Raw genomic sequence first — 27,026 nt, forward strand, 5'->3', positions numbered from 1 at the left:
TTGCCCCTTTTAGACCCACCAGCTTCAGTGGTCTCATTTGTGTGTTTATCGTGGGACTCCTCCAGCCCCCACTGGAGGGTACAGCCCTTGGAGGGAGGGTCTTGTTTCACCCCCTGGAACTCCAGAGCACTAATCAGGGCTGGGCAGGCACTGATTCAGTAATGATGGTGAGGGCATGGTACAAGGGGCGGAGCAACACAGAACCCAAATCATCACGCTTGTTGAGACAATCTAAAAGTCAGCGACGACACGGTTAGGCATCATGAGACTTGGAGCATGGAATGCACCATGGCCGCACACTAGCAATGCAAGAGAAACATCTGGATAACTACTTCAGCTAAGAAAAAGTTAAGATGGCCGGATACAAAAAAATACAAACATTCAGGAGCTTTCTTATTTCTTACCAATTAGATGATACAATAGACACGCCCCCTAAAATATAACCTTCACATTTCACCAAAAATTATAAAGTAATAGAATGGATTAACAGTAGTCTGATCTATCCTAACAGTAATAGAATAAATAACATACAGAGGGGTATATAATAAGTTTGAATAAATGGGAAAGAACTGTGTTAGAATAAGAAACTCAATATAGCTAAGATGTCAGTTCCTCTACTACTAGTTCTTAGATTAACAGCATGACAATTAGAGTCACAATGAGATTATTTTTAGGGGGAAGAGAAGGTTTCAAGTTTTGCTGAAGTTTATTGGAAAAAAAAATAAATGGGTGGCAATAACCAAGAAAAACTATAAAATCAAAGAGTAATAAGAAACTATGTTATAGGTTCTATTACCAGGTATAAATCGAGCCGTGAACCTAAGACAGCGGAGGAAACCCACACAATGTGGAGAAAGTAGGTCAACGGAATAAATTTTTTAGCCCAGAAACATAACTAATTTGATTAAATGAGTTAGTTGCACAAGAAAGGAGACAAACAGAGTCAACAGGAAAAGGAAATAACAGAGAAAGAACAATTAGTTATGTATTTGAATAAAAAGTTTAACTAGATTTCCTATTACATATAATAGACCCAAACAAATTAGAGGTAGACTAGAGGTTAAATATAAAAAAAAAAGGAAAGGGACCAACAGTAAAATTATAAAACTCTGAAATAAATATATATGATTTATGGTCTTATTTCAGATTATTAAAGGATTTCTAAATACCTAAAATAGAAACTATAGACGTACAAGTCTAATGATTTTATTATATACCAAAGAAGGAGAACCTCTGTATGTAAATAAGACCATAAAATCAAAAAAGCAAATAGTAGCTGCAAAATATATTACAAAGTGTTAATACCCTTAATATACAAAGAGTTCTTACATGTTAATAAGCAAAAGACAAGTACCTAGTGCAGCAACGGGCAAAGGATGCATCTATAGACTACAACGTAAGAAACACAGGCGACCTAAAGACATATGTGATGCTCAACGTCAGCATGAACTGAAGGAATCCAAACAAGCGAAGCACCAAATGCTTTTATTGCTCATGAGATCAGCACAGATTCTAAAAATGTGTAAAAGTGAAATGAGCACTCACTCTATACACAGAAGTTTATTTTATATAAAACCTCTTTAGAAATGAATTTGGAAACGTGTAACAAGAATCTTATAAATGTTTATATCTGTTTACCGAGTCACTTCAACTCCAGACTTTTAGTCTAAGATGTTAGTAAGTTATGCACAAAGATTTCAGAATAAGTGTGTATCAGGTCAGGCCTACGTGAATGTAAAAGTTATACAAGGGAAGGCACACAACATCGATCTGATTCAATAACGTGGAGATAGAAAGTGAAACAAGCAACCAAAAAAGCTACAAAGAAACGGCAGTTCACCCAGAGTTCCAAACCAAAGTGGCAGAATTCTAATGAGCTGACAGTTGAAAGATGAGGTTAAGAACTGTGGTAAGTTCTTTGTCAAGTAGCTCTAAAATAACTCATACCCATTTTTCAGCTAAAAAAAAAAAACAAACCATCACTTACAAGCAGCAATGATTTGCTTTGAACTAAGTTTGCTGGGCTGGAATGCTTCCTATGAGCCAGTTCTACGAACAGCCGGGTAGACGTCACTCTGGCCGGACACCAGTTGATGACACTGTCCAGGACTTGGCAGAGGGCGCCACAGCCCTGAGCCCTGTGGCCACGAGTGGCTTTCCTCCCCATTAGTGGTGCTGTGGTCTGGCGGACGTCATAGTCCCACTTCTGAGTCCCTACTTGTGTGTTTGTTTTTTTTTAAAATTAATTTATTTAAATTGGAGGGTAATTCCAATGCTGTGACGGTTTCTGCCGCACATCAACATGAGTCGACCACAGGTATATATGTGTCCTCCCCATCCTGAATCCCCCTCCTCCCCACCTCCCTGCCCTATCCCTCTGGGCTGTCCCGAGCACCAGCCCTGGGTGCCCTGCTTCAGGCACTGAACTTGCACTGCTCGCGTCCCTCCTTGTGATCCAAGGAGGATGAAAATCTACCAGGCTCCCTGCATGGCAATGCACGCGGTGTAGGTTGATTACCCGCTTGTAACGAACTGAGGGTGTGACCGTGGAAAAAGGATTTTGTTTGTGCCCCGAAGCCTTCCATTCACCCAACAGCAAGACTCTTAAAGAGAAGGCAACTGGACATTGTGGACTCAATCCTAGGCTGAGGCCCACGACATAACATCTCCTGGGGATGTGATAAGGTTTATATGGCATTGGTGTGTTTTCTATTTGTTAACAAACACAACATTTTCCTTAGGACAGTCAGTGGCGGTTAAGCTCCAAAGAGCACAAATCTCAAGATGACATTCAAACCCCAAATCTTACATAGCCCGCACGGCTTCAAATTGTCAGGACTCTTTCCTCGTCCTACTTGCTGGCAAGTTCCCACCCTTTCTTCCCACCCACACGGGTATCCCCCGGAAGCCTTGTCCCACCTCCTGGGGTGGAGCCAAGCACATGGCCTTGGGCCTTCACACCCCCTTACCTGCCCCGACTATGGGCCGCTGCACTGATTCATCTACCCAGAGACGGAGATTCCGGAGGGCAGGGATAGCATTTCATATTTCTCTTCCCCCGGAGTGCAGGACAGTGACCAGCACACATTAGAAACTTCATATATACTTGCTGACTTGAATAAATAAATGGAGACATGTGGCATGACGGTCGCTTAGAAGGGGATATGGAAAGTTGGTGACTTTCCTTAAGGGGTGACTGCCCTGCATGGAAGTTCTGGAGGTCGGGAACTTGGGATCCACACAATGCACAATCCCTGGCATGGAACAGATACTCAATAAGTGCTTTTTGAACAAAAGAATAGTTTAAAATGAAGACAGCAGCTTTTTATTCACTATAGAAAAATTCTTTTTTCCTTGGGCACTTTTCTCTCTTCCCATAGAGTTAGCACACCATCCTGAAAGGGAAAATTCATGTATCTCTTGGAAGGAAGGTCAGTAGGCCATGAGACACATAGGGTAATCTTATCTGCTTCCTGGAATGAACTAATGTCTCTGTTATGAGAAAGCCCAGTTTTACTTTGATTAGTAACAACAGCTGACGTTTGTGTTGTGTTTATGAGTTTCCGCAGTACCTGCCATCACACCTCTGTGACGGAGGCAGGCCGGGCTGGATGAGCCTCATGGGAAGTGCAGTCAGTTACCTACCCAACACCTCGCAGCCCCCGGCAGCAGGGCACAGGCTGGTGGACCCCAAATTCCATCTCCTTTTTACTAGCCTCCTTTGGCCAACAATGTCACTCACACCGTGGAACGATGGGGTGAGCATCATTCCTCTTTAAAAGCATTTAGCATTTCAGAAAGGAGGAAAGGCAGCGTGTTTAAGAGGCAGGGACACATGCCAGGAATGACTGCAGCACCGAAATCTATTTTGAGAAAATCAGATGTAAGCTGGAGAGGAGAAAGGAAATAACTGAAATCCGTTAAGGGATTCCATTTGTTGGAGGAGTCTGAGTTTGTTGGTGGGAAGACTTTAAGTCCTCACCACCTTTCCTCTGATAAGAAATCACGGAAGGCAAAAGCCACAGCACGGTTTGCCAACCAAGACTCTTATACAACAATGAACCACAATACCCTGGAGGGCTTGCGCTGTACACCAAGGCTGGGAATTTCTCAACACATCTATTCTGAGAAACACTGATTTTCTCTGATGCTGAATGAAAGACAAATCCTCCTTTAAAAAAGAGAATGCAGAAAACCAAAGCTGTGTCGAAGAAGACATAACAGTTACAATACAAAACCGAGAGAGTCTGAAATTTTGTGCAGGTCCAATGGTTTGCTTTAAATCTTACTCCAAATTGGCGTTTCCATTTTTCTATACACATTTACGACAAATTAGTTAGGACTAATCCTTGACACTTTAACAGTGAACTGATGTTTTTCAGAGGGCCCTTAAAGCCTCCATCACATGTAAGATACAACTTTCAACCGCCCAGCCCTGGAAAGGCCTAGCGGTCCACGCAGCTGTGACTCAAAGTGCCGCAGTTTGCTTGTGGGCAGTCCTGGGACCCAAAGCGCAGGGGGAACAAGTACCCACAGAAGACATGAGAGGGTGTATGTTAGTTAGCCTGCAGTCTAATGGCAAAACCTCCGTTTAACCCGAGAAGCCCAGCACTGTCTCCCACATCGGGGCCACCCATTGCTGGAGTCGGGCCGGATCTCCTCGGCAGGTCGGCTATGAGCTTACCTGAATTCGGTGAAATGTGCAAGCTGCTCATGTCCTTGGACAGGCCGTTGGTTTTCGGGCTGGAGATGGGTGCGCAGGCTGACGTGGCTCGAGGGGGCCTCTTCCCTGGGACTTTCACAGTGGTTCTCAGAAGATCAATCTCTTTACCATGAACATTCTGCATGTAATCCTGTTCAAAACGTTAAAACACCCAAGAGAGATTAAAAGGGAGACCTTCTACAATCTAGGACAAGAGGATCTATGAGACATCATGAGGCGTCATCCTATGACCCTTCCACGGTGGTGAGCTCTTTAAAAAATAAGGAGGCTTTGATCTGTCTTGTCCTGATGGCGTCATCATTATACTGAAATCAGCTCTGCCTGTGTCCTGAACTAGCCCAGGCTCTGGAGATACAGGAGACGCAGTAGATGCTTCTATGCAGGAGGGTAAAGAAAATAAATATGGACATGAAATCCTACTCTGTGAATTGATACTTATCAGATGGCACATGAGGAGCCTGGCTCTTCCTGTGAGTTGCAGGGAAAATTCCATGAAGTAGAAACTATTTTGTAATAACCTTTTTGTCTCTGATGGTGATACCCTTGAATGTCTAGCTAAGACTGAAGTTGTCTGCTGGGAACTCGGGTAAACACTCTAACTCAGAGGTCAAACGTTTTGTTCAGGAAGATGTCTGAGGGGTCAGTGGTAGGGTGCTGAAAAAACATAGAGGTCCCTGATGGATGGACAAGAGCTGGATGTTCAAATAGAAAGCACATTATTTATATTCAGTGTGAGGTTTCTTCAGGGGATTCGCTGTACTCAGAACCAGTGTCTTGCTGCTGTCTGTGTTCTGGAGGTGAAGGACTAGCAGCTGTCATGGAACTAAGGAGAAGTCTGGGTACACAGTGGGCCGTCATCCAATTCTGCATGGAGGAAAGCAACACTTAGGAGTCAGCCGATGGATGGGCAGAGAGGAGACAGCGACTGAGAGCCAGGGTGAGGGGTCTCTTGGTGCATTAGGAGTTATTGATCTTTTCATGTGTTTTTATGGGCAATCAGCCTCCTTGTCTCTGCAGACGTATCATTAAACCAACGTCGCACACTGAGAAACGCTGCAGTCTATCTAAATCACTGTTGGGTAAATAATATTTCAAGTGTTTTAAGACGAACCAGGGAAGGAAATCAACAGATTCCTTCCTTGGCAGAATCCTTCACGCGTGTTTGTTAAGTTGCTTCAGTCGTGTCCAACTCTTTTCGACCCCAGGACTTGTAGCCCACCAGGCTCCTCTGTCCATGGGAGTCTCCAGGCAAGACTGCTGGAGTGGGGTTGCCACTTCCTCTTCCAAGGGATCTTCCTGACCCAGGGATTGAACCCATTTCTCTTACGTCTCCCACACTGGCAGACAGGATCGGTTCCCCGTCAACAGGGCCAGTAGACGCAGGGAGAGAAGGAGGCGACGGTCTAGCAGCGAACTGCACAGTCAGAGGGGCCAGGAAAGTCGGTCAAGGCGTGGGATGGACGCTCGAGAGGAGACACAAGGTACCAGGGAAGCCAAGAGAAGGACCCCACTGGCTTCTTTTAATTGCAAGACAAGGTCAATATTTCAGGAGGTGAAGCAGCTGAGAAACAGGGACTGGTATATCCAGAAGCAGGAAGTTTTCCAATAGAAATTATGGCCCAAAAAGGAATCCAAAGTCCAAGATTCCAACCCAGAGCAAGAGCCCAAATTGAGCTGTCAGGACAGACAGAGCTGTCCTCTCTCAGCCATAGGCAGGAGGGAGGACCGGCTGAGCATCACACCTCCCCCTGGAACCGAAGCAGCTGAGAGTCGTGGCCATGTGAGGGCCGCTCCAGACTCAGGAAAGGGGCTGGGAGAATTCTCAACAGAGGAGGAGGAAGTGCTGGAAGAGAAGCTCCATCACGTCAGGGGAGCTTGAGATGGAGAATACAGAACCCCAGAAGGTTTGCCGAGCACCAGCCCAGCAAGAGAATATGCAACAGGGTCACAGGTGATCGCCCAAGGACAGACCTCAGATGGCCAATTCTTAGCACAGAACAGAAGCTCAAAAAGCTGCAGCTAGACTCAGGAGGAACATGGGACTGCACACGGATAGAGGAAGGGTCAGGGGGTGCACCACAGTAGAGGCGAACTCAGACCAGCTCCTCCAGGGAGAGGCGAGGCTGGGCCTTCTTCAGTGATGATAAACCATCCAGACGGAAGCGCCTGCACCGGCTCGTACGCCGTCAGGGGAAGCTGGGGGCATAGGCGCTGATACACTCGGGGCTGGACCAGCCAGGCAAGTCATCTTCCATCTCTTGCGGAGGGACATCTGCCAGGGTTGGCCATGGGCATATTGGAAGGAGAGTCATCACGGGTTTAGGGAAGGGAGGTGCTATGTCCAACTGGGAACAGACTAAAGACTCCACCTGAAAGTTAAGATGCTTAGAAACTGCTAGAAACTGCGCCCCCTGATTCCCACCACAAGTACTATTTACTATGGAAAAAATTGTGATTTCAAAAGGATGAGGACAAAGGATAGAAAGAAAGTCATTATCCTTAAATTAGGCTGAAGGATAAGGCAGACGGGAGGAAACACTGAGGTCTCATGACGCAGCTTGTCAAGAGGATGGCAAACAAAAAACACATGGAAGAAGTGACCTTCAGGCAGCACAGGACCAGGGTCAAGGTCATTGTGAAAAAAAGGTTGTTCTCAAGCAGTTTTCACTTACTTCCATTGATATCTACTGAAAAGGGGCAAACCTCAAGTTTCAAAACCAAAGTTAGGACTTGTAAATAATGAATTCCTTCTTGCATAGTTACTCCTTTAAAAATATCAACTTGCTATAACTTTCTTCTTTAATGCCAATTCTTAACAAATTAAAATACAATAACAGGAGTGTAATTGAGCATTTATGGCTTATGGGCTCTGAAATGAGCCTAATCAGAGAGTGACTAAGCCTCAGCATGGCCTCCTTTTTAATAGGCATGTTTTAACATACAATAACCAGGATATTTTATTTAAAATTATTATAGAAATGTACCAAGTGCCGGCTCTCCAGATCTGAATGCGGCAAAGGGACTCATTTATCTTTGGCTCAGCACGGGCTGAGGGATCTGTTTTTCCTGCCTGAGTTAGGCGCTTCAAAGCACAGATGAATTAGTTCTTAAGAAATTCAGAGGGTAAGTTTGGCAGTTCCTAAATTTCAAGCCTCTAACATTGCTAAAACCTTTACAAGATGCATTTCCTAGTCCACACAAGTCTTTTAGCTTGGTGTTTTCAGAAACAGGTGGATACCGGAATCAGTGGCTTCTAGCTTTTCCCAAGAGAAACGACACGGGAGTTTTCTGGTTTTGAAAGAATTACCCTTTTCATCTGGCCCCAGCTTGGGACTTGAGGAATTGAAGCTACAACCTCTAAATAATGTCGCCTCTTTAGAAGTGGGACATGGGGCCAGTGGTCCAAAGTAGGGACCTCGCAGGGTGAAATAAAGCCAGCGAGCTTGATTTTGATATGCAAATGTTCCAGATACATCCCTTCCCCGTGTTCCTGGTAGAAAAATGCTGATCGAGGATAAAAGGGGAAAAAACCCTTTAACAAGGCATGAGGGTAATTCAAAGCCAAGTACTTTTAAACAGCACTTAACAAGTCCCTGGGGCCCACTCAAGAGCCCGGCCCCCCAGAGGTGCCATCTCCTGCCCCTCAACAGCTTGAAAAAGTAGTAATTGCAAACCTATTTGCATTTTTCTTCTCAAGTTGTCCGTGCTCATCGCCTGGATTATTTTTTGCAAGCAGGCACCGGAGCGGAGGGACCCGTCCCGGACTGGGTGGATGGAGCTTGGTAACCGAGCCTGGCGCCCCCCTGCCACCCGGCTCCCGCACCTTTGCCATCCCTTGGTTTTTACATTTTCCTCCTAATTATGTTGCATCTATTGCCGTACACTTAATTAGCTGCATTAATGTGATTTCTTTTCACATAGTCAAGCAATTAAGAGCTATGATTGAGTTTCATTCAATTAGCCTCAACAAACATGCTAATTGATGTCCCAGATGCAAATGAGGTACAGTGAGGGAACCTGCTAGCAACTGAGAGCGTGTCAGGGACCTGCAGCTTCCAGCTTGCTGATAGCAGCGCGGCTCCACGTGGCTCCCACCTTCCTCGGGCTGCCTCTGGAGATGGCCTGGAGCCCTGGGCACCTTGGTGGGTGTACCAGATCCCTCCTGACTGGCGCATTAATGAATGCGCTGCGGTAACGGTTTTGTCCTAAAATCTCACAGTTACAACTTACCAGGACCGGAAGGTCATCACTGAAGAAGCACTGAGTCCCAGCCAGGAGACTGGCGTCAAGTCCCTATCAAAATACTGCACAAGGCTCCTAAAAAAAAAACTGTCCAGGAGCTCTCCCCAGACAGCCAAGGGAACAATGTGTGGGTGTCCTTGGCCATCCCATTGCCCTCTGTGTGCCTGACGCCCTACAGTTCTCAGTAAATGGTGAGTTCATCTTAGTCAGCTCGGGGGCATTTGGCCCTTGAAGTTAAGCTCAAAATACAGCAATCCATCAATAGTCCCTAAAAATACTCTTACTATATTGATTCTCACTGCTTCCCATCCCTTTGTTACCTTTGGCTGTCTGGTGAAAGATGATTTGCTTCATGTGTTCATAGGGTACCAAAAAGCAGTTTAACAAGATCTTAGAGAGAAACCCAAATGCATCCATGATGTGGTTGGCATCTCAAAGTTAGATCATCAGAATAAAACACACAGCTCTGAAATGCAATCAACATCACCCCAATTTCACATATACTTTTTAAAGGTATTAAGACTATTCGTTTCCATAATTACATGATGGAAAAAAATTACAGGAATCTGTGTTCCAATTAGGTTTTCTCAATAAGTTCTGGTTCCTAACTGTACATAAAATGTTGAGAAATTTACACTTTTCTATTACTATCTAGTATTTTGTCTAAGTGAGATAACTGTTAGGACAGACCAATGCTTTGCTTTAGTCTTTGAGTCATGGCTAATCTACTCAAGCATTTTCTCTTTGCATAATCTAAGTTCAGCAATCCTCAAAGTGTAGTTTTCAACACCCTCAAAGTGTAGTTTTCAACACCCTATCAGAGGATTCACAAGTTCAACACTATTTTCAAAACAACCCCAAGACATCGTTTGCTTTTTCCCTGTGTTGAGATTTGCTCTGATGGTACAGAAGCGGTGTTGAGTGATAAACACTGATGGCGTCTCAGCATGGAGCGAGACCATCGTAACCAGGTTCTGCTCTGCACACCATCTTTATTTTACTGATTCCTATGCTCTCAAAATGCAAACAAAACACAGTTTCACCCAAGGATGTTCTTAATAAACCAAAACCTACCGATTAAAAACAGTTGTGACCTCTGAGCCTTTAAATTTCTCGGGTGATGCCACGGCAAGTACACTTCAGGGTTTCTGCTGCACTTTGAAAGCAGGAAAGCTCTTCCCGAAGCGCTTCAGTCACAAGCTGAATTTGTCACTTGTTTGCTGGGGCAACACTTCTACTTGAAAGAAGGGCTATGTCAGACACTAACTGTGGTGATTCAGTCTTGGGTGCTTGGCAGATATTTTCTTGAAAATGAACAAAGTTAGTACTGTAAGGAAAGCAGCTGACAGTATTTGTGGCCAGTGATAGGATTTGAGCTTTCTAGTGATGATGTGAAGTTTGAAAACTTGTAACTCTCACCATAAGATTGATAGCTTCCAAATACCTAGAGACTTTTTTCTGACAAGACTGGTGGTGATATTAATGAATGTGATTTGGGGGGTATTCAAAGACCCTGATTTAGAAAAGGCAGAGGGACTAGAGACCAAATTGCCACCATTCATTGGATCATCAAAAAAGCAAGAGAGCTCTAGAAAAACACTTCTGATTCACTGGCTACATTAAAGCCTTTGACTGCATGAATCACAAGAAACTGTCAAAAATTACTAAAGGGATGGAAAGACCAGACCACCTGACCTGCCTCCTGAGAAACCTGTATGCAGGTCAAGAAGCAACAGTTAGAACCGGACATGAAACAACAGACCAGTTAAAAATTGGGAAAGGAGTATGTCAAGGCTGCATATTGTCACCCTGCTTATTTGACTTACATGCAGAGTACATCACGAGAGGTGCCAGGGTGGATGTATCACAAGCTGGAATCAAGATTGCCTGGAGAAAGATCAACAATCTCAGATATGCAGATGACACCACCCTCATGGCAGAAAGTGAAGAGGAAGTAAAGAGCCCTTTAAGAAGGTGAAAGAAGAGAGTGAAAAAGCTGGCTTAAAACTCAATACTCAAAAGACTAAGTTCATGGCATCCAGTCCCATCACTTCAAGGCAAGTAGATGGGGAGAAATGGAAACAGTGGTCAATTTAAAAGATGCTTGCTCCTTGGAAGAAAAGCTAGGACAAACCTAGACAGTGTATTAAAGGGCAGAGACATCACTTTGCTGACAAAGGTCTGCATAGTCAAAGCTATAGTTTTTCCAGTAGTCATGTACGGATGTGAGAGCTGGACCATAAAGAAGGCTGAGTGCTGAAGAATTGATGCCTTTGAACTGTGGCGGTGCTGGAAAAGACTCTTGAGAGTCCCTTGGACCACAAAGAGATCAAACCAGTCAATCCTGAATATTCGTTGGAAGGACTGATGCTGAAGCTGAAACTCCAATCCTTTGGCCACCTGACGTGAAGAGCCAATTCATTGGAAGAGACCCTGATGCTGGGAAAGACTGAGGGAAGGAGGAGCAGGTGGTGACAGAGGATGAGGTGGTTGGATGGCATCACCGACTGAGTAGACATGAGTTTGCACGAACTCTGGGAGCTAGTGAAGGACAGGGAAGCCTGATGTTCATGGGGTTGTAAAGAGTCGGACATGACTTAGTAACTGAACAACAACGCGACGAAAAGTGCAGACTTGGAAATCTGCATACCTCAGTTAAACAAGCTTTCTGAAACGACTGACGCTGAATGTCACATGCGTGGATACGAGTTCATTCAAAGCGCAAGACAGGTCATTGAATTTTAAATCGGCAAGGAAGGAAAAATTCATTGAATTCCTAAGCTTTAAGAAACTGTCACATGCCGGGTTTTGGTGCAGGACCCGAGAAGACCCACAATCTGAGATGGCTATTAAAGTGCTCCTCCCTCAGCTCTCCTCCACTGTTGGTGGGAATAGGAATTGTGGAAGCAGTATGGCAAACAGTACAGAGGTTCCTCAGAAGCTAGAGCTGCTATGTGATCCGAGAATCCTACTCCTAGTCGCTCAGTCACGTCGAAGTCTTTGTGATCCCATGGACTGTAGCCCGAGAGGCTCCTCTGTCTGTGGAATTTCCCAGGCAAGAAAAGTGAAGTGGGCTGCCGTTTCCTACTCCGGGGGATCTTCCTGGCCCAAGGATCAAACCCCCATCTCTTGTGTCTCCACTGGCAGGCAGATTCTTTACAACTGCACCTCCTGGGAAGCCCAAATATCCAGACAAATTATGATTCAAAAAGACACACGCACCCCAGCGTTCACTGCAGCACTGTCGACAACAGCCAGGACATGGAGACAACTCAAAAGCCCATTGACAGACGAACGGGTAAAGTGGTGCAAGGGAAGTGAGGTCGCTCAGTCGTGGCCGACTCTTTGCGACCCTGTGGGCTGTAGCCCACCAGGCTTCTCCGTCCACGGGATTCTCCAGGTAAGAGTCTGGAGCGGGTTACCATTTCCTTCTCCAGGGGATCTTCCCGACCCAGGGATCAAACCCGGGTCTCCCACATTGGAGGCAGACGCTTTAACCTCTGAGCCACCAGGGAAGCCCCCAAAGAAGTGGTACACACAAACAAAAGACTGTTACTCAGCCATTAAAAAAAGAAAATGAAATAATGCCACTTGCAGCAACATGGATGAACGTAGAGATCACCATAGTGAGTGAAGTAAGCCAGAGAGAAAGACAAAAATCATATGATGGCATTCATATACAGAAATCCAAAATATGACAGAAATGAACTTATCTAGGAAACAGACTCACAGCCATAGGGAGCAGACTTGAAGTTGCCTAGGGGGGAGGGGAGTGGGAGAAGGAGGGACTGGGAGTTTGGGGTTAGCAGTTTCAAAGTATTATATATAGGAGGGATAAGCAACAAGATGCCGCCACACAGCACAGGGCCCTATATTCAATATCACACAACAAACCACAGTGGAAAAGAATGTGCACGCGAATCGCTGGATCGCTGTGCTGCAGAGGAGAAACCGACACGCCGCTGCAAAGCAACTACGCTTCGAAAACAGAGAATTTTAAAAGCGCACAACATTTGAAAAAACACAAACTCCTCCCTCTTCCAGCCAAGTATCTTTATGAGAGTTTTTCTTACATACTTTAAAAGTGCTTTGAGAAAAGGAAAACAGTGCTACTCTGCTCACAATTTCCTTTTGTGTTGGCAAACATCTTTTTCATAAACAATGTTTGTGGGACAGTATGTAATGGGTGGGTTCTTATCATTTTAAATGAATTCTAGGATATAAAATTTTTTTCTGTTCTAATTTCTCCCGTGACAAACATCAATAGATATACTCCACAGAAACAAAGGCTCATTCAGATTCCTCGATTTTTAAGAAAGCATATGGGCCCTCGAGCCAGGAGTCCCGCTTACTGTTCACAGACCAGCCACGGGCTGGCCGTGTGTGAACTGCCCACACAACCGGGGGAAGCAGGCACTGGACATGGTCAGCACCCTGTCTGTCTTCTCCTGGAGGAGAGGAATAACTCAGTCTTCCCCATTTTCACTACACTTCACGCATGTCTAGTTTCAAGAGGAACAGAAGTCTGTATAAATCCTATTTTTAAAAACCTTTACTTCTGGGCTCAAAAAAAAAAAAAAAAAAGTATGTAAGAGAAGCCATTGTCAGATGCCCTGCCATTCCCAAACTCTGCTTAATACTATTTTCAAAGGAAATTCCTCTATAAAGACATACATAATACCATCCCTTCAAAGAGACCAGTGAAAGCTCAAGTCCAACACCCATGAATAATAAACAATAGCCTCATATACAGTCACCGGCGCAGAGGAGAGTGACACCCTAAAGATACCAGGAAGATATTGTAATACTACGAGAAATCTTCCGGCCACATCCATTCAGATCACATACCTCAAAGAGGACAGTTTCTCCTTATCTCCACAGGACCACAGTTACAATAGCAAGGTAGGAGGCAGCTTCAGAGAGAAAAGCCTTGGGAGAATCAGTTTGGTTTCCCAAGACGGCCAAGAGAATCCCAGAGTCTCACTTCTAGAGCTGCTTCGGGATGACCGCTTGACCAGTGCTCATCCATGTGACCTGCGGCCACTGCAGGGAGAAGGCGGCCAGCAAACTGGATGTCTAACAGCGACGAGGCAAAGGAAAAGCTGATGACACCTGATTCTGAACAAAGGCTTTACTGCACCCGGGAATTAACCAAGACACATCAGCAGAGAAGGCTGGTGAAAGGTCACGCAAGTACGGCACCCCTCATGTATCAAGGGGAGCTCGACACCCTCGGGTAAACCTCTCCAGTGCACATATGCTCTCAGCACTGGAGTCCACGCTGGGCTCAAGTCCATGGTGGGCTCAAGTCCATGGTGGGCTCAAGTCCAGCGTAAGCTTGGTCACAGGTTAATATGCATGCATGCTCAGTTGCTCAGCTGTGTCTGACGGTGACCCCATGGACTGTAGCCTGCCAGGCTTCTCTGTCCATAGTATTTCCCAGGCAAGAATACTGGAGTGGGTTGCCATTTCCTTCTCCAGGGGATCTTGCTGACCCAGGGATCGAACTCACGTCTCCTGGGTCTCCTGTACTGGCAGGTGGATTCTTTACCACTGAGCCACCTGGGAAGCATAGGTTAATATAATATACTAAATCAAAATAGAAAATTTCCACAATGAATTATGAATATAATCTTTGTGCTTCCTGATTGTCTCTGTCTTGATTGACCTTGTATATTGAGCTTTACACTGCAAGGCAGATTTTTCTCATTTGAAGCTAAATTGAATATTACCCAGTTGTAACCCATGCATGCTCAAACCTAGCCTTACAAAATGAATGTGTTGCATATGCAGGTCTCTTCCAGAGGCAAGCAGGAGTGAAAGTTCACTGCGGTGAACTTCAAGGAGCCAGCGCCATTCCTGGCTCTACGAGTATTTTTATAATTAAATACGGCTTGAAACAACTGGACCAGGACTTGATCTGACAAAGTCTGAGTTATGTAGGAATATTCACCGTAATGATAATTAGATCTATCTGAACCTTTTTAAAACTCCAGATTCCTTGGGATGCATTTGCTAGAACGTGAAGCACTTAAAGAAATAGATTTTTTAAAGACAGAAACACACACAAAGTCCTCTTCCAAGGACACTGATGGTCACTATCTTCTTCTACTGTTTTAACTCAACATGGACAGAAAAATTCCCACTTCAGTTTTTGCCCATCACAGAATTTATTCTAATTTCAGAACTTTGACTAGGCCTGTCTAGGAAAAAAAAATGCTTTTTTGCCTCCCTGATGCATTGTTTTGGGAGTGACTCTGTTTTCCTAATGCTATGTACTGCCCACCAAGGTGGTTTACAGTAATATAATCAGATTCATTTCAAATGAAGAGTGGTCAATTCACTGACTAACATAGTTCTCTGGTTTTCTAAATTAAGACTATCTGCAGAAGACAGAGCTTCTCCAGGCCAGAGGATGGCCTCAGAGTAAGAGTGCCTGGGAGGCTCCGTCTGTTAGGGGTTGTGGACTGTTTCATCATCCCGGGTTCTCATTTCTCATCTTTAAAAATAAGGATGATAATAATTCTTTCGTCAGGCAATTGTTGTCGTGATTAACTGAGATAATGCATAAAGAACTTGAAAAAATCCCAAAGCCCTTAATACATGTTGGCTCTTACTGCTCATGTCTAATAAATATTCTGAAATATTTGCCCTGTGATTTCACGTGGGCATTTCCCGAAGTATAGGTGTTGTCTCCACTGGAGGTAGTCATTCCAACTTGATAAGCCATTGGGGGTGACTTGCAATGCTATTTTTCACTTAGCAGGATAGGGGAAAGAAACTGTCCTCTGCAAATGCATGACATTTTCTACTTCTTCTTTTTCTTCCCTTTCTCCTTTTTTCTTTTCTTTCTTTTCTTTGTGGGGGGGGAGGTGGGATGGGGTAGGCATATAGAGGGTAGTCAGACATTTTTATTGCAAAACGCCGTCTGGAAAAGATGCAAAACAAAATTGCTAAAAATCCGAGGGAGAAAAATACAGGAGAAAAACAAAAGGCCCCCTTCCCCTTGCTTATTGAGTTCAAAGGCATAACAGGCAAGCGCCCTGCAGCCAATGGGAAGCTACACTAATTTTAAAGCCATAAAACGCTATCAAGTGCCCTGCGGGGCAGGACTACACTGAAGCTTGTGGCACCTAAATAAGATATGGTTCATTTACTTCGCAGCTTAGCCTAATGTAATCATCAGCGGATTCTTAGCCTAGAGTTGTAACAGGCAAATAGCCGCTGCGGCAGAGGCGGCACTCCCAGCCATCGATGGGGACGCCGCTAGATTGCTGTTGATTAGAAAATTTTTCAGTTTTGACAAGCACTTAATGAACATAAATCGCACCTTGATTGGTTTCCATTTGGGGCCACGGGCACACCTGAGAAGAAGCCATCCTCTGAGTCTGCATCGCTCCCTTCCTCCCAACACCTTAGCAACCGGCCGGCAACCGGGTTAGAACCAGAGCTTCACACATTTATAAAGTCTAATGATGAAACCCCATCTCTTGGCAGCAGGGAAAGAACATTCCCGCGCTGTCCCCCACGTCTGAGCTCTCCCACTGAGAGTTCTCCACAGCAACTTGCTGCCAGTGAAGAAAATGGATGGATTTGACTTAGCTATCTTTGGCAAGGATTTCCAGCCACAATGAACAACCCTCACAGGGCCCCAGTGGAAAACAAAGTGATGTAGAGTGAGTTGTTGCTGTTGTTTTACTTGCTAAGATGTGTCCAGTTCTTTTGCAACCCTGCTGACTGTAGCCCGTCAGGCTCCTCTGTCCATGGGATTCTCCAGGCAGGAATACTGGAGTGGGTTGCCGTTTCCTCCTCCAGGGGATCTTCCCCACCCAGGGATTAAACCGGCATCTCCTGCCTTAGCAGGCAGACTCTTTACCACTGCTTCACCTGGGAAGCCCTGCAGATTGGGTGCAAGGATGAAATACGCTGTGTACTGATAAGGCAACATCCCATGGATTCCTCTAGAAGCTTTACTCAAACTCACAAGCTATTATAAAAACATATATATACTTTTTTAAGGCAAGAAGGCAGGAGAGGTTTTCGATGTAGAAAAAAGAGTAAGTTAGACACAGTCTACCCTATCTGATAGCTTAATTTCTATAGAGACAGGAAGACTTTCTCTGATCTTGGGCTACTTACGGTCACTCTGTTCTCAACATCAAGACAAAGTGTACCATGGTGAGCCAGCATTTTGGCCATTTTTTCCCCTTGTAAATCTAAACACTTTCAAACCCTGAGGGCTATATAAATAAACGAGGAATTCCTTAGAGCAGACTTTGATAAAGAATCTAACATTTCTGTGTATGTGTAGAAGGTGTGAGTTTTTCGGTGGTCCCTCCTGCCAACAACAGTTGTAGATATTCCCTGAAAATATTTCTTCTATTGTGGTGGTGTCATTCCATGCGTCTGAAAGCCTTGATACACAGGAGAAATGATTTCTCATACTATGTGAAACTCGAATGAATGCCAGAAGTATTTCCCAGGCTACCCAAAGAACAGAGACGGACGGCTTCCCTCACCTTCGGAGGGCACTCGGCAAACACAGAGAGCCCACGTGGGCAGGGTTGGGTGGGTGTTTTCACACCACGTGGGTTCTAGACCATCATGCAGGTTATTAGGCCTCCAGAATCCCCCCTGATCATGAAGGGCCCAGCCAGTTTCTCTGTGGTACTTCTCAACCAGGGCCTTGGTTAGTGTCAGCATCTTTAAATTCAGCTATTCTCAACAGCTCTCCCGCTTTGTAGTTTTTAACATTAAAACTTCAGGCTCCAAAGACGTATTTGCACACCTGTGAAATTCCAATACTCTGGCTACCTGATGTGAAGAGTGGACTCATGGGAGAAGACCCTGATGCTGGGACAGACTGAAGGCGAAAGGAGGAAGCGGTGGCAGAGGATGAGATGGTCAGATAGCATCACAGACTCAGTGGACACGCGTTTGAGCAAACGCCTGGGAGACAGTGAATGACAGGGAAGCCTGGTGTCCCTGCAGCCCATGGGGGTCACAAAGAGCCAGTCAGGACCCAGCAACTGAGCAGCAACAACATTCACAGTAGCCAAGGAAGGAAGGGAGCCAAGTGTCGCCCCACAAATGGACACACAGAATGTGGTGCACACCCTGGGGACTGGTTCCAGGACCCCCAGTGGCAACGAAATCCACAGATGCTCAAGGCCCTTATGTAAAATGGCAGAGTATTTGCAGGTAACTTACACACATTGCTGTGCTTAGTCTCTCTGTCGTGTCCAATTCTGTGTGACCCCAGGGACTGTAGCTGCCAGGCTCCTCTGTCCATGGGATTCTCCAGGCAAGAATACTGGAGTGGGGTGCCATGCCCTCCTCCGGGGGATTGGGCCAAGCCAGGGATCAAACCCAGGTCTCCTGCATTGCAGGTGGATTCTTTATCATCTGAACCACCAGGGAAGCCCCTGTAACCTTTATCTTCCTGTAAATCATCTCTAGATTATTTCTAATACCCAATATGATATAAATGCTATGTAAATAGTTGCTAGCATGTGAGAAATTAAAGTTTTTGCTTTTTGGAACTCTGGATTTTTTTTTTCCCCCAAAACTATTGATCTGCGGTTGGTTGAGTTGTAGGATGTACATACCCAATGGTATTGTTATGTATATACAGTGGATTATTACTCAGCCTTAAAAAGGAGAGAAATGCTACCACACGGATGAACCTTAAAGACAGGAGGCTAAGTGAAAGCCCAGCCACAAAAAGACAAATGCGACATGATTCTACCGATACGAGGTACTCAGGATAGTCAAATTCATGGAATCAAAAGAGTAGAAGGCGGCTGCCAGGGGCCAGGGGAGGGGGAATTCAGAGTTAGTGTTTAATAGGGGAGAGTTTCACTTTTGCAAGACGAAAATGGGTAAGAGTTGCTTCTCTTACAACAAAAGGTTATCTTCCTTTCTATCTTGAAATATTTCTTTTGAGAAGAATGCCTGCTCTGGAAAGCATCTCACATCTTTTTGTTATTTTGGCATCGTAAAAAAAAAAAAAAAAAAGTAGTTTCCCCCTCCTCCATGATTTTGAAACTAGAAACTTGTTGAAATCAGCATTCTGATGATAATTCAGAGGCGGAGTCCGTGGGGGGAAAAAACAAAGAAATGTCAACGGCATACAGAAGCAAAGGCTGCGTGGAAATGGAACGTCTAAGCCACTTGATTAGGAAGGAAGGTCCTGTGAGAAGGAAGCGTCCGGTTCTGCAGGGCAGGGGCAAGTGACCGCAGCTCAGCGGCTTCTCACTCGGGCGGCACATGGAACGAGAAAGAAATCCAGGAAGGAAGATTTCAAAACGGTGAGCACCTCGAGTACAGGTCAGTCCGCTGTGTCAGCCAGCCACTCGTGCTCAGGAGGAAGCCAGGGGAACCTTCCTGGTTAGGGCACCGTCGAGTCCTTGGTTTGACCTGCGGCCCCAAGTGAACTCTTACGGGTCCACTTAGGAATGCCCCGCGCACAGCCTTGTCAGCAGTTATTTCAGCCGCGCCCTGGACGGCAGCCCCCTTGACATGGAAGATGAATGGGCGGCAGTGCTGAGCTGTGCGGCCCTGAGGGTCCAAGTTCTTTCTCATTATCCCCTCCACTTTCCCATCAAGGTGCTGCTTAAGGGCTCACGTTCAAGTCCACAGAGAGCGAATCCAAGGCTCTCAGAACTGGCAGCCCTTCACCCACCCAGACCACGACCCAGCCAAGTGTCAGGAAACCTCGGGACACTCAGATGTGTCTCCTCCAAGAAGGTCAAGCACTTAGGGCTTTTTAAAGGTCTTATAGTTGTATAGGTCTTCCGAGAATCAAAAAAATATACAGACCACAGGGCCACAGCAGACGCCAACAGCTTGCTTTTTACCGTTTCAGTCTTATTTACGTATTTAGGGTTGTCTGTGCGAAATACCACGTGGAGGTGAAGGAGCAGTGAAGCTGGTCAGTCCTGAAGGGCAGGTGATCAACTTGTCCCAGTTGCCTGGGGCTTCCTGCATTTTTGGCACCAAACGTCCCACATCTTAGGAAAAACCAGGGCAGTCAGACACTCTACTCGGAGTGCCCACAAAGCCAAAGCAGCTTCGTTACCTTGGTTAGGTTCCCCACGTGCTATCTAAACTGTGTTCTAGGTTCCATTTAATAACAGCATCTTGAGAAAGAAAGATGAATCAAATAAACTGTTGTTTTTTTTTTCTCCTGAACCCAGTTTTTTGTCTTACCATGAGACTCATCCCACCCAGCAGCACCAATCTTGGGGTGGGGTGTGGGGTTGGGGGTCCAACTGGCTCCAGGAGCCTCTATTTGCTAAGAGTTTTTGGTGGCATTTTTGGACCACACACTCTAAAGAGTCTCAAGTGATCTTCAGAAGACAATACAACCATACATCCCCTGGAGTGAATGGACTCTCTCTCTGGGTTTCACGAGCAGACTTCATCTGGCCAGTTTCTCAGGGTCTACCTTAAAAGGCATGCCAAGAAGGGCCTGACCCCGTGCAGAAGGGGAAGGACACAGGAGCTGATGCTTCACGACAAGTTCCACCACAGGCCAGGGGCACGCACACTCAGTTACGGAGGCAACGCCATGAGCATGCCCCTGCCCCCGCACCCTGAAGCAATCATCCCGCAGTGCAAGAACCACTGGGCTGAGAAGGAAGCCCCTGGGCTGAGATCCACCATTCCCTCTCCCACCTCTGCTCACATCTGCCCCTCTCTACCCACGCTGCAGGAGGGAGGCGGACCCCGGCAGGCCAAGCCAGCCACTGCCAACAGCTCCTGAGCCTTTGGGGAAGGGCAGAGCAGGCTGGGGGTGTCGCACTGGGTGAAGGGTGGGGTTGAGACTCCCAGGAGCGCAGAGAGAGCAAATCTGGGGCCCGGAGGCATCACTGGTATCAACTTGTAGGGAACTGTCTGGGCAGGATCCACGTTTGGTCAGTATTCTAATTCCCAGACCGTCACACCTATGATCTGGCCACGTGCTGGCAATTCTATTCCACTGCTCTGAGAGGGTCTCTTCCCCCTAAGAGGACTGTTTCGGGTTTTCAACAACAGGAAACATGCCTGCGGTAAAAAGGCTTCCTTCAACGACGTCTAGCTGTGGTCAGGGAAGGTTCAGGTACGCCTGCGCTGAATAAGTTCCAGAATGAGGCCGAGCTGTGTGTCAGAGGGACCAAGGATTTGGGGCTCTTAAATAATCTGTTGTAGGATGCATCTTGGGGTGAAACACACAGACACATCTGGGCAGACTCTGAGGGCTTGGGAAGAAGACGTGGTTAGGAAAGGATGTGAAGGAGGAAGGGGAAACTGATGTCACGGGGCCACCATCTGAGGCCCTGAGCTATTATTCATCTCGGGCACATGAGTTATGATGGGGCCCGGCCATCCAGGGAGGCCATCGGCAGGAGCTTCCCTGGCAGCTGACCCAACCCAAGCACTCGGTAGGCTGGTTGGCCTTACCCAAAACCACTGCCTGCTGCAAAGCTGAGGATGCCTGGTTTCACAGCTGGCGGCCTGTTTCTGAATCCACGGTTTCCAAGAGCATGTTGCTCTGCTAAGATTCCACAAGCAGGTGCACAGCTGGGGTCTGGCACCCACTGCTTGCTTTGTCCAAAGGCTGGGTTTGTTTTCTACCCCACCAACTTGTGAGAGTCCCTTGGACTGCAAGGAGATCAAACCAGTCCGTCCTAAAGGAAATTAACCCTGAATATTCATTGCAAGGACTGATGCTGAAGCTGCAGCTCCAATACTTTGGCCACCTGAAGCGAATAACTGACTCATTAGATAAGACCCTGATGCTGGGAAAGACTGAGGGCAAAAGAAGAGGGCAGCAGAGGATGAGCTGGTTGGATGGCATCACCGACTCAATGGACATGAGTCTGAGTGAACTCCGGGAGTTGGTGATGGACAGGGAGGCCTGGCGTGCTGCAGTCTGTGGGGTCGCAAAGAGTCGGACACGACTGAGCGACAGCAACAATAAACCTGTGAGAGACACCTGCTGGGACTGAAACTTGTCCAAAGGATGATCTTTACGTAAACACTTCCACGGACACCTGTGAAATGAGGAAACCGTGTCTGTTTCCCTCAAGGATACGAATGACCTCTTCTGGGAGATTTTTTTTTTTTTAAAGGGCATCCAATGAAGACATTTAAAAAATACAAGAGCTGTGTGGATTTTTTTTTTTTTAAGCAAGTTTAGGAAATGGTCAGCTTCCTGCTTCCAAAGCACCCAAAGTGAGCTAAAGTCAGAACTCAGTGCTGCCGGAGCATCTTGTCCAAGCAGATGTCTGAGCAAACCACCATCGCTGGCAGCCCGGGGAGCCAAGGTGGGGTGCAGTACAGCAAGGTGGGGGCAGGAGAGGCATGTGGGATGGCCCTGTCCAGCAGCACTGGTCAGTGTGGTCATCTGGGGCTTCATTTTTTAAAAAATTTTATTTATTTTTATTTCTGGCTGTCCTGGGTCTTCGCTGCTCTGATCAGGCTCTCTCTAGTTGAGGTGAGCAAAGACTACTCTCTAGCTGTGGTGCCCAGGCTTCTCACTGCGGTCACATCTCTTGCTGCGGAGCATTGTGACTTTAAACTGGCTAACACTGGAGCGGCCTAGATCAGCTCAGATCAGATCAGGGGGTGTCCGGCCGTGCAGACCATGCTCTCTGAGGCAGGCCACACCCTGCAGGTGATGCATTTGACTGCAGTATGACAATCTAGCGCAATGGCCGTTTTCCATATGACTAGATTCAGTCCTTTACTCTTTTTTTTTAATTTTATTTTTTTACTTTATAATACTGTATTGGTTTTGCCATACATTAACATGAATCCACCACAGGTGTACATGAGTTCCCAACCCTGAACCCTCCTCCCACTACCCTCCCCATATCATCTCTCTGGGTCATCCCCGTGCACCAGCCCCAAGCATCTTGTATCCTGTATCAAACCTAGACTAGTGATTCATTTCTTACATGATAGTATACATGTTTCAATGCCATTCTCCCAAATCATCCCACCCTCTCGCTCTCCCACAGAGTCCAAAAGTCTGTTCTTTATATCTGTGTCTCTTTTGCTGTCTTGCATACAGGGTCATCATTACTATCTTTCTTAATTCCATATATATGTGTTAGTATACTGTATTGGTGTTTTTCTTTCTGGCTTACTTCACTCTGTATAATCGGCTCCAGTTTCATCCACCTCATTAGAACTGATTCAAATGTATTCTTTTTAATGGCTGAGTAATACTCCATTGTGTATATGTCCCACAGCTTTCTTATCCATTCATCTGCTGATGGACATCTAGCTTGCTTCCATGGCTAACAAACACACGAAAAGATGCTCAACATCACTCATTATCAGAGAAATGCAAATCAAGACAACAACGAGGTACCATTTCACACCAGTCAGAATGGCTGTGATCCAAAAGTCTACAAGCAATAAATGCTGGAGAGGTTGTGGAGAAAAGGGAACCCTCTTACACTGTTGGTGGGAATGCAAACTAGTATAGCCACTATGGAGAACAGTGTGGAGATTCCTTAAAAAACTACAAATAGAACTGCCTTATGACCCAGCAATCCCACTTCTGGGCATACACACCGAGGAAACCAGAGTTGAAAGAGACACGTGTACCCCAATGTTCATTGGTCCTTTACTCTTGTGCCCATCTTCCTCGTATGCAAAAGGCCCCAGATTCGTGGGTTTAACAGGGCATCACATCCGAGGTGACCAGTGGTGGAGTCAGAGTCCAGGCTGATGGAGCCCCGAGCAGCGCATGTGTGCACAGGAAATAAAATGTCCCAGCAGGAAGGGAGCCCCAGGGCCACAGGAAAATGCTGGTTTTGAAGGGGCTGCTGCAGGCCCGCCTAACATCTGTTTGAATCCTACGTTTGATGCATCTTAAGCCTTATTGCTCTCGACCCCAAACCTCCCTACTATCAGAGTATTAATTACCTGATTAAAATTCTGCCCTCATAAAAGCATGCCAGCTTCCTTTTTGATATATAAACCATCTCATCATCAAAAGTTAGGAGGGTACAGGGTCACTGGCACAGATAGTCCACCAAGGACAACCACAACCTCTGTTGAAAACTCTGTCTGAAAATGTCAGCCTGTTTAGCCAGGTTATTTCCCGTGACTCCCAGCAGAGTCACGGGTTGTAGGATCTGCTATTTGAGACCAATGTAGGTCCCCTGCTCTGTGACCAGTAAGAGGTGGATGATGGACAGTGTGGAAATCGGAAGCTACCAACCTGGACAAGAGTTCCCCAGTGCTGAAAATATACACCTGAAACTCACACTTTCACTTTCATGCACTGGAGAAGGAAATGGCTGAAGATCACTTAGGTCTTTAGCTCAAGCGGCCAGTGATCTTAGTGGTCTTTCTCCCGTAACACCCCTTACCTTGGAAGCCAGTGTTACAGTGTGACTGCTATCTGAGATCATTCGTTTCCATCCCCTTTTGAAATTTTCCAGACTCTAATAACTGGGCCATTCTCCACGATGTAGACCTTTGGGGCCTAAAGTAGCACCTATCTGAATGCTCCCGAATTTCTTAGTGAGGGAAGTCAGGACTCTGCCCTTGGACATCCCCCTGATGCATCTTCTGCCCTTGGACATCCCCCTGATGCACGTTTGTGTCTGGGACCACAGAGTGCACACGACTAACTCAGCCACTGGGCGTCTGCTGTGGGGTCCAGTCGCTCGGGTGTGTCCAACTCTATGCGACCCCATGGACTGCAGCCCACCAGGCTCCTCTGTCCATGGGATTCTCCAGGCAAGAACACTGCAGTGGGTTGCCATGCCCTCCTCCGGAGGATCCTCCTGAACCAGGGATCGAACCTACGTTTCCTGCATCTCCTGCGCTGTAGGAGTTTCTTTGCTACTGAGTCAGTGGGGAAGTCACACTGGGCATCTGTGGTTCCGAACACCTAAGACCAGAACATTTCAGGCACCTGCCAAGAAATATACCTGGAACTCCCAGCACTCTAAATGTCCACCCGAAGCTTGGTTGTGAAAACAAGAATCCACGAAGGATTGCAATGAAAGTCATGACATCTCTCTGTGGTCTAGTAATTCAAGCTCACCACTAGATTAAGCCACTTCCTTAGGGAACTGTCTACCTGTATCAATAACTGTAGCTCCCAGGCGACCCGCATTAACCGAATCGCACTTTTTAAAATAACGATGGCTCTTGCCTGCTCTACAATTATAAAGCCCCACTCTGCTTCTTTACTATATTCCAATAATATCCATGCATACATAGGGGAAAAAAAAGGAAAGATGGCACTGAGGACCATCATGAGAAGCAGCGTGTGCGGGAGAACTTCTGAAGAACGGATGACGACCGTATCATCAAAAGGCAGAGAGGAAAAGTAAGGGAGCGTAGGCCCTCCAGCAGGAATGTTCCAGAACCATCTCCTGTTGCCACCATTCTTCCCCCTTGGCAAGAAACAGCCAACGTCCCTCTGAGGTGCTCAGCAGGAGACTGGAATGTGACCGGGGTGGGGGGGGGCATTACCCATGAGATCTCACTTTCTAAAGGTCGGTGAGGCCAGCAAGGAGACCGTGACTGCACGTCTCCCTCCAAGGAACAGAGCAAACGGGTCCATCAATAGGTTCTGTTCTCTGATGGGGTTTTTAGGAAGAACTACGCCCGGGAAAGGGCACCTCCCTGTTGATGGAGCTTTGGAGAAAGAACCCCAAAGACCCAGACGGGAGCATGACAGTCACAGGCAGGCCTCACGGGATAGTGTTAAGTCTCTGGTTTAGGCCACTGGGGAAGCAGCCTGACTCTATGTCCCAAATAACCCCAATCAATCAAGCACAAGGAATCCCCTCAGTCCAAGAAGTGTGTATCTCGAAAGCCTACCTACTGGTGAAGCGCAGAAAGACTTCCCACCAATAGGAGGAACAAGCAGAGGGGCCTAAATACACGCTTGCTTTTGAGCCCAGTTCAGAGAGGGGAAGCCACTGCTGGAAGACCAGAGGGAAAAGGACAGTTCACCCCAGCCAGCAAATGACATGGTGAGGATACACTCTGTTACTGGTCCTGCTGCAAAGGCTTTCAGGAAGGTAATTCCTCTTCCTGTTTGGAACCAAAGAATGTCGGGCTAACTCAGCCGCTGGGGGTCAGCAGCTCCCGACAACTTAAGACTAGAACACAGCCACTCCAAATACCTGCAAGGGACTATAAATGTCGAAGAGGAAGTCACTCAGTTGTGTCTGAATCTTTGTGACCCCATGGACTATACAGTCCATGGAATTGTCCAGGGGATCTTCCCTACTCCAGGGGATCGTCCCAACCCAGGGATTGAACAGCTCTCCTGCACCGCGGGTGGATTCTTTACCAGCTGAGCTACTGGGGAAACCCTGGAAGCAAATTCACTCCAGACAGCAAGTCCCACTGCAAGGACACCATCTGTTACCTGTCCTACTGAAAGCTCAAAAAACAAGGGAAATGTTCCGGAGAGTACAGGGGCGAAAAGCCAGAGATGAACTGACAGTCTTTCCTGGAATTTGGCAGTCCATACCCAGAGCCCACAGAAGCACACCCTCTTCAACTCAGGAAGGCTATGGTTGGGAATGTGTCTGCAGGACGTGGATGTGGGCACAGAGGTGTCAAACGAGGACGCTGATCAGAGTGACTCACAACGGTAAAAATCATGGAGAAAGGAAGTCGGCTCGCCAAATGTTGGTTCAGTCCGCTGGGGCACACGTGCAGGATGGATGTTATGTAACTATTAAGATGGTGGCATAGAGGCGTGTTTGTCGGCACGGGCAGGTGCCTGAGATCTGGCGTCGTCTAGGAGAGCAGGGAGCACGCTGTGTACCCAAGGGGGCTGCAGGCCAGCAGAGGCAAAGGCGTAGACTGTGGACACGGCTAGGAGGATACAGCTCAAAATGTGAGCAGCCGCATTTCTTAGGGGCTATCTGGGAGGAGGACATTTTCTTTGGTATGTTTATCTTTAACTTCTCATTAATCACAGTGCAATTTTCAAGAAGTACTTAAAATTAAAAGCTTAATGTTATGCTTAACACTGTGATATAGTCAAACAACCAGCTAATACCACATATTCACACATATACCTGTG

At 46.5% G+C, this 27,026-nt stretch overlaps 1 protein-coding gene across 6 annotated transcripts in view; it reads right to left on the minus strand.

Moving 5' to 3' along the window:
• AGAP1 (ArfGAP with GTPase domain, ankyrin repeat and PH domain 1) overlaps window positions 1–27,026 on the minus strand; it is a 573,926-nt gene that overhangs the window by 176,772 nt on the left and 370,128 nt on the right. For all 6 annotated transcript variants that reach the window (XM_069584757.1, XM_069584767.1, XM_069584775.1 and 3 more), the window contains exon 11: window positions 4,685–4,853. In XM_069584757.1, the coding sequence (XP_069440858.1) occupies window positions 4,685–4,853 (169 nt within the window). The remainder of the gene's footprint in view (window positions 1–4,684; window positions 4,854–27,026) is intronic.

The sequence above is a fragment of the Ovis canadensis genome, chromosome 1, assembly GCF_042477335.2.
Source record: "Ovis canadensis isolate MfBH-ARS-UI-01 breed Bighorn chromosome 1, ARS-UI_OviCan_v2, whole genome shotgun sequence".
NCBI classification, from domain to species: Eukaryota; Metazoa; Chordata; class Mammalia; order Artiodactyla; family Bovidae; genus Ovis; species Ovis canadensis.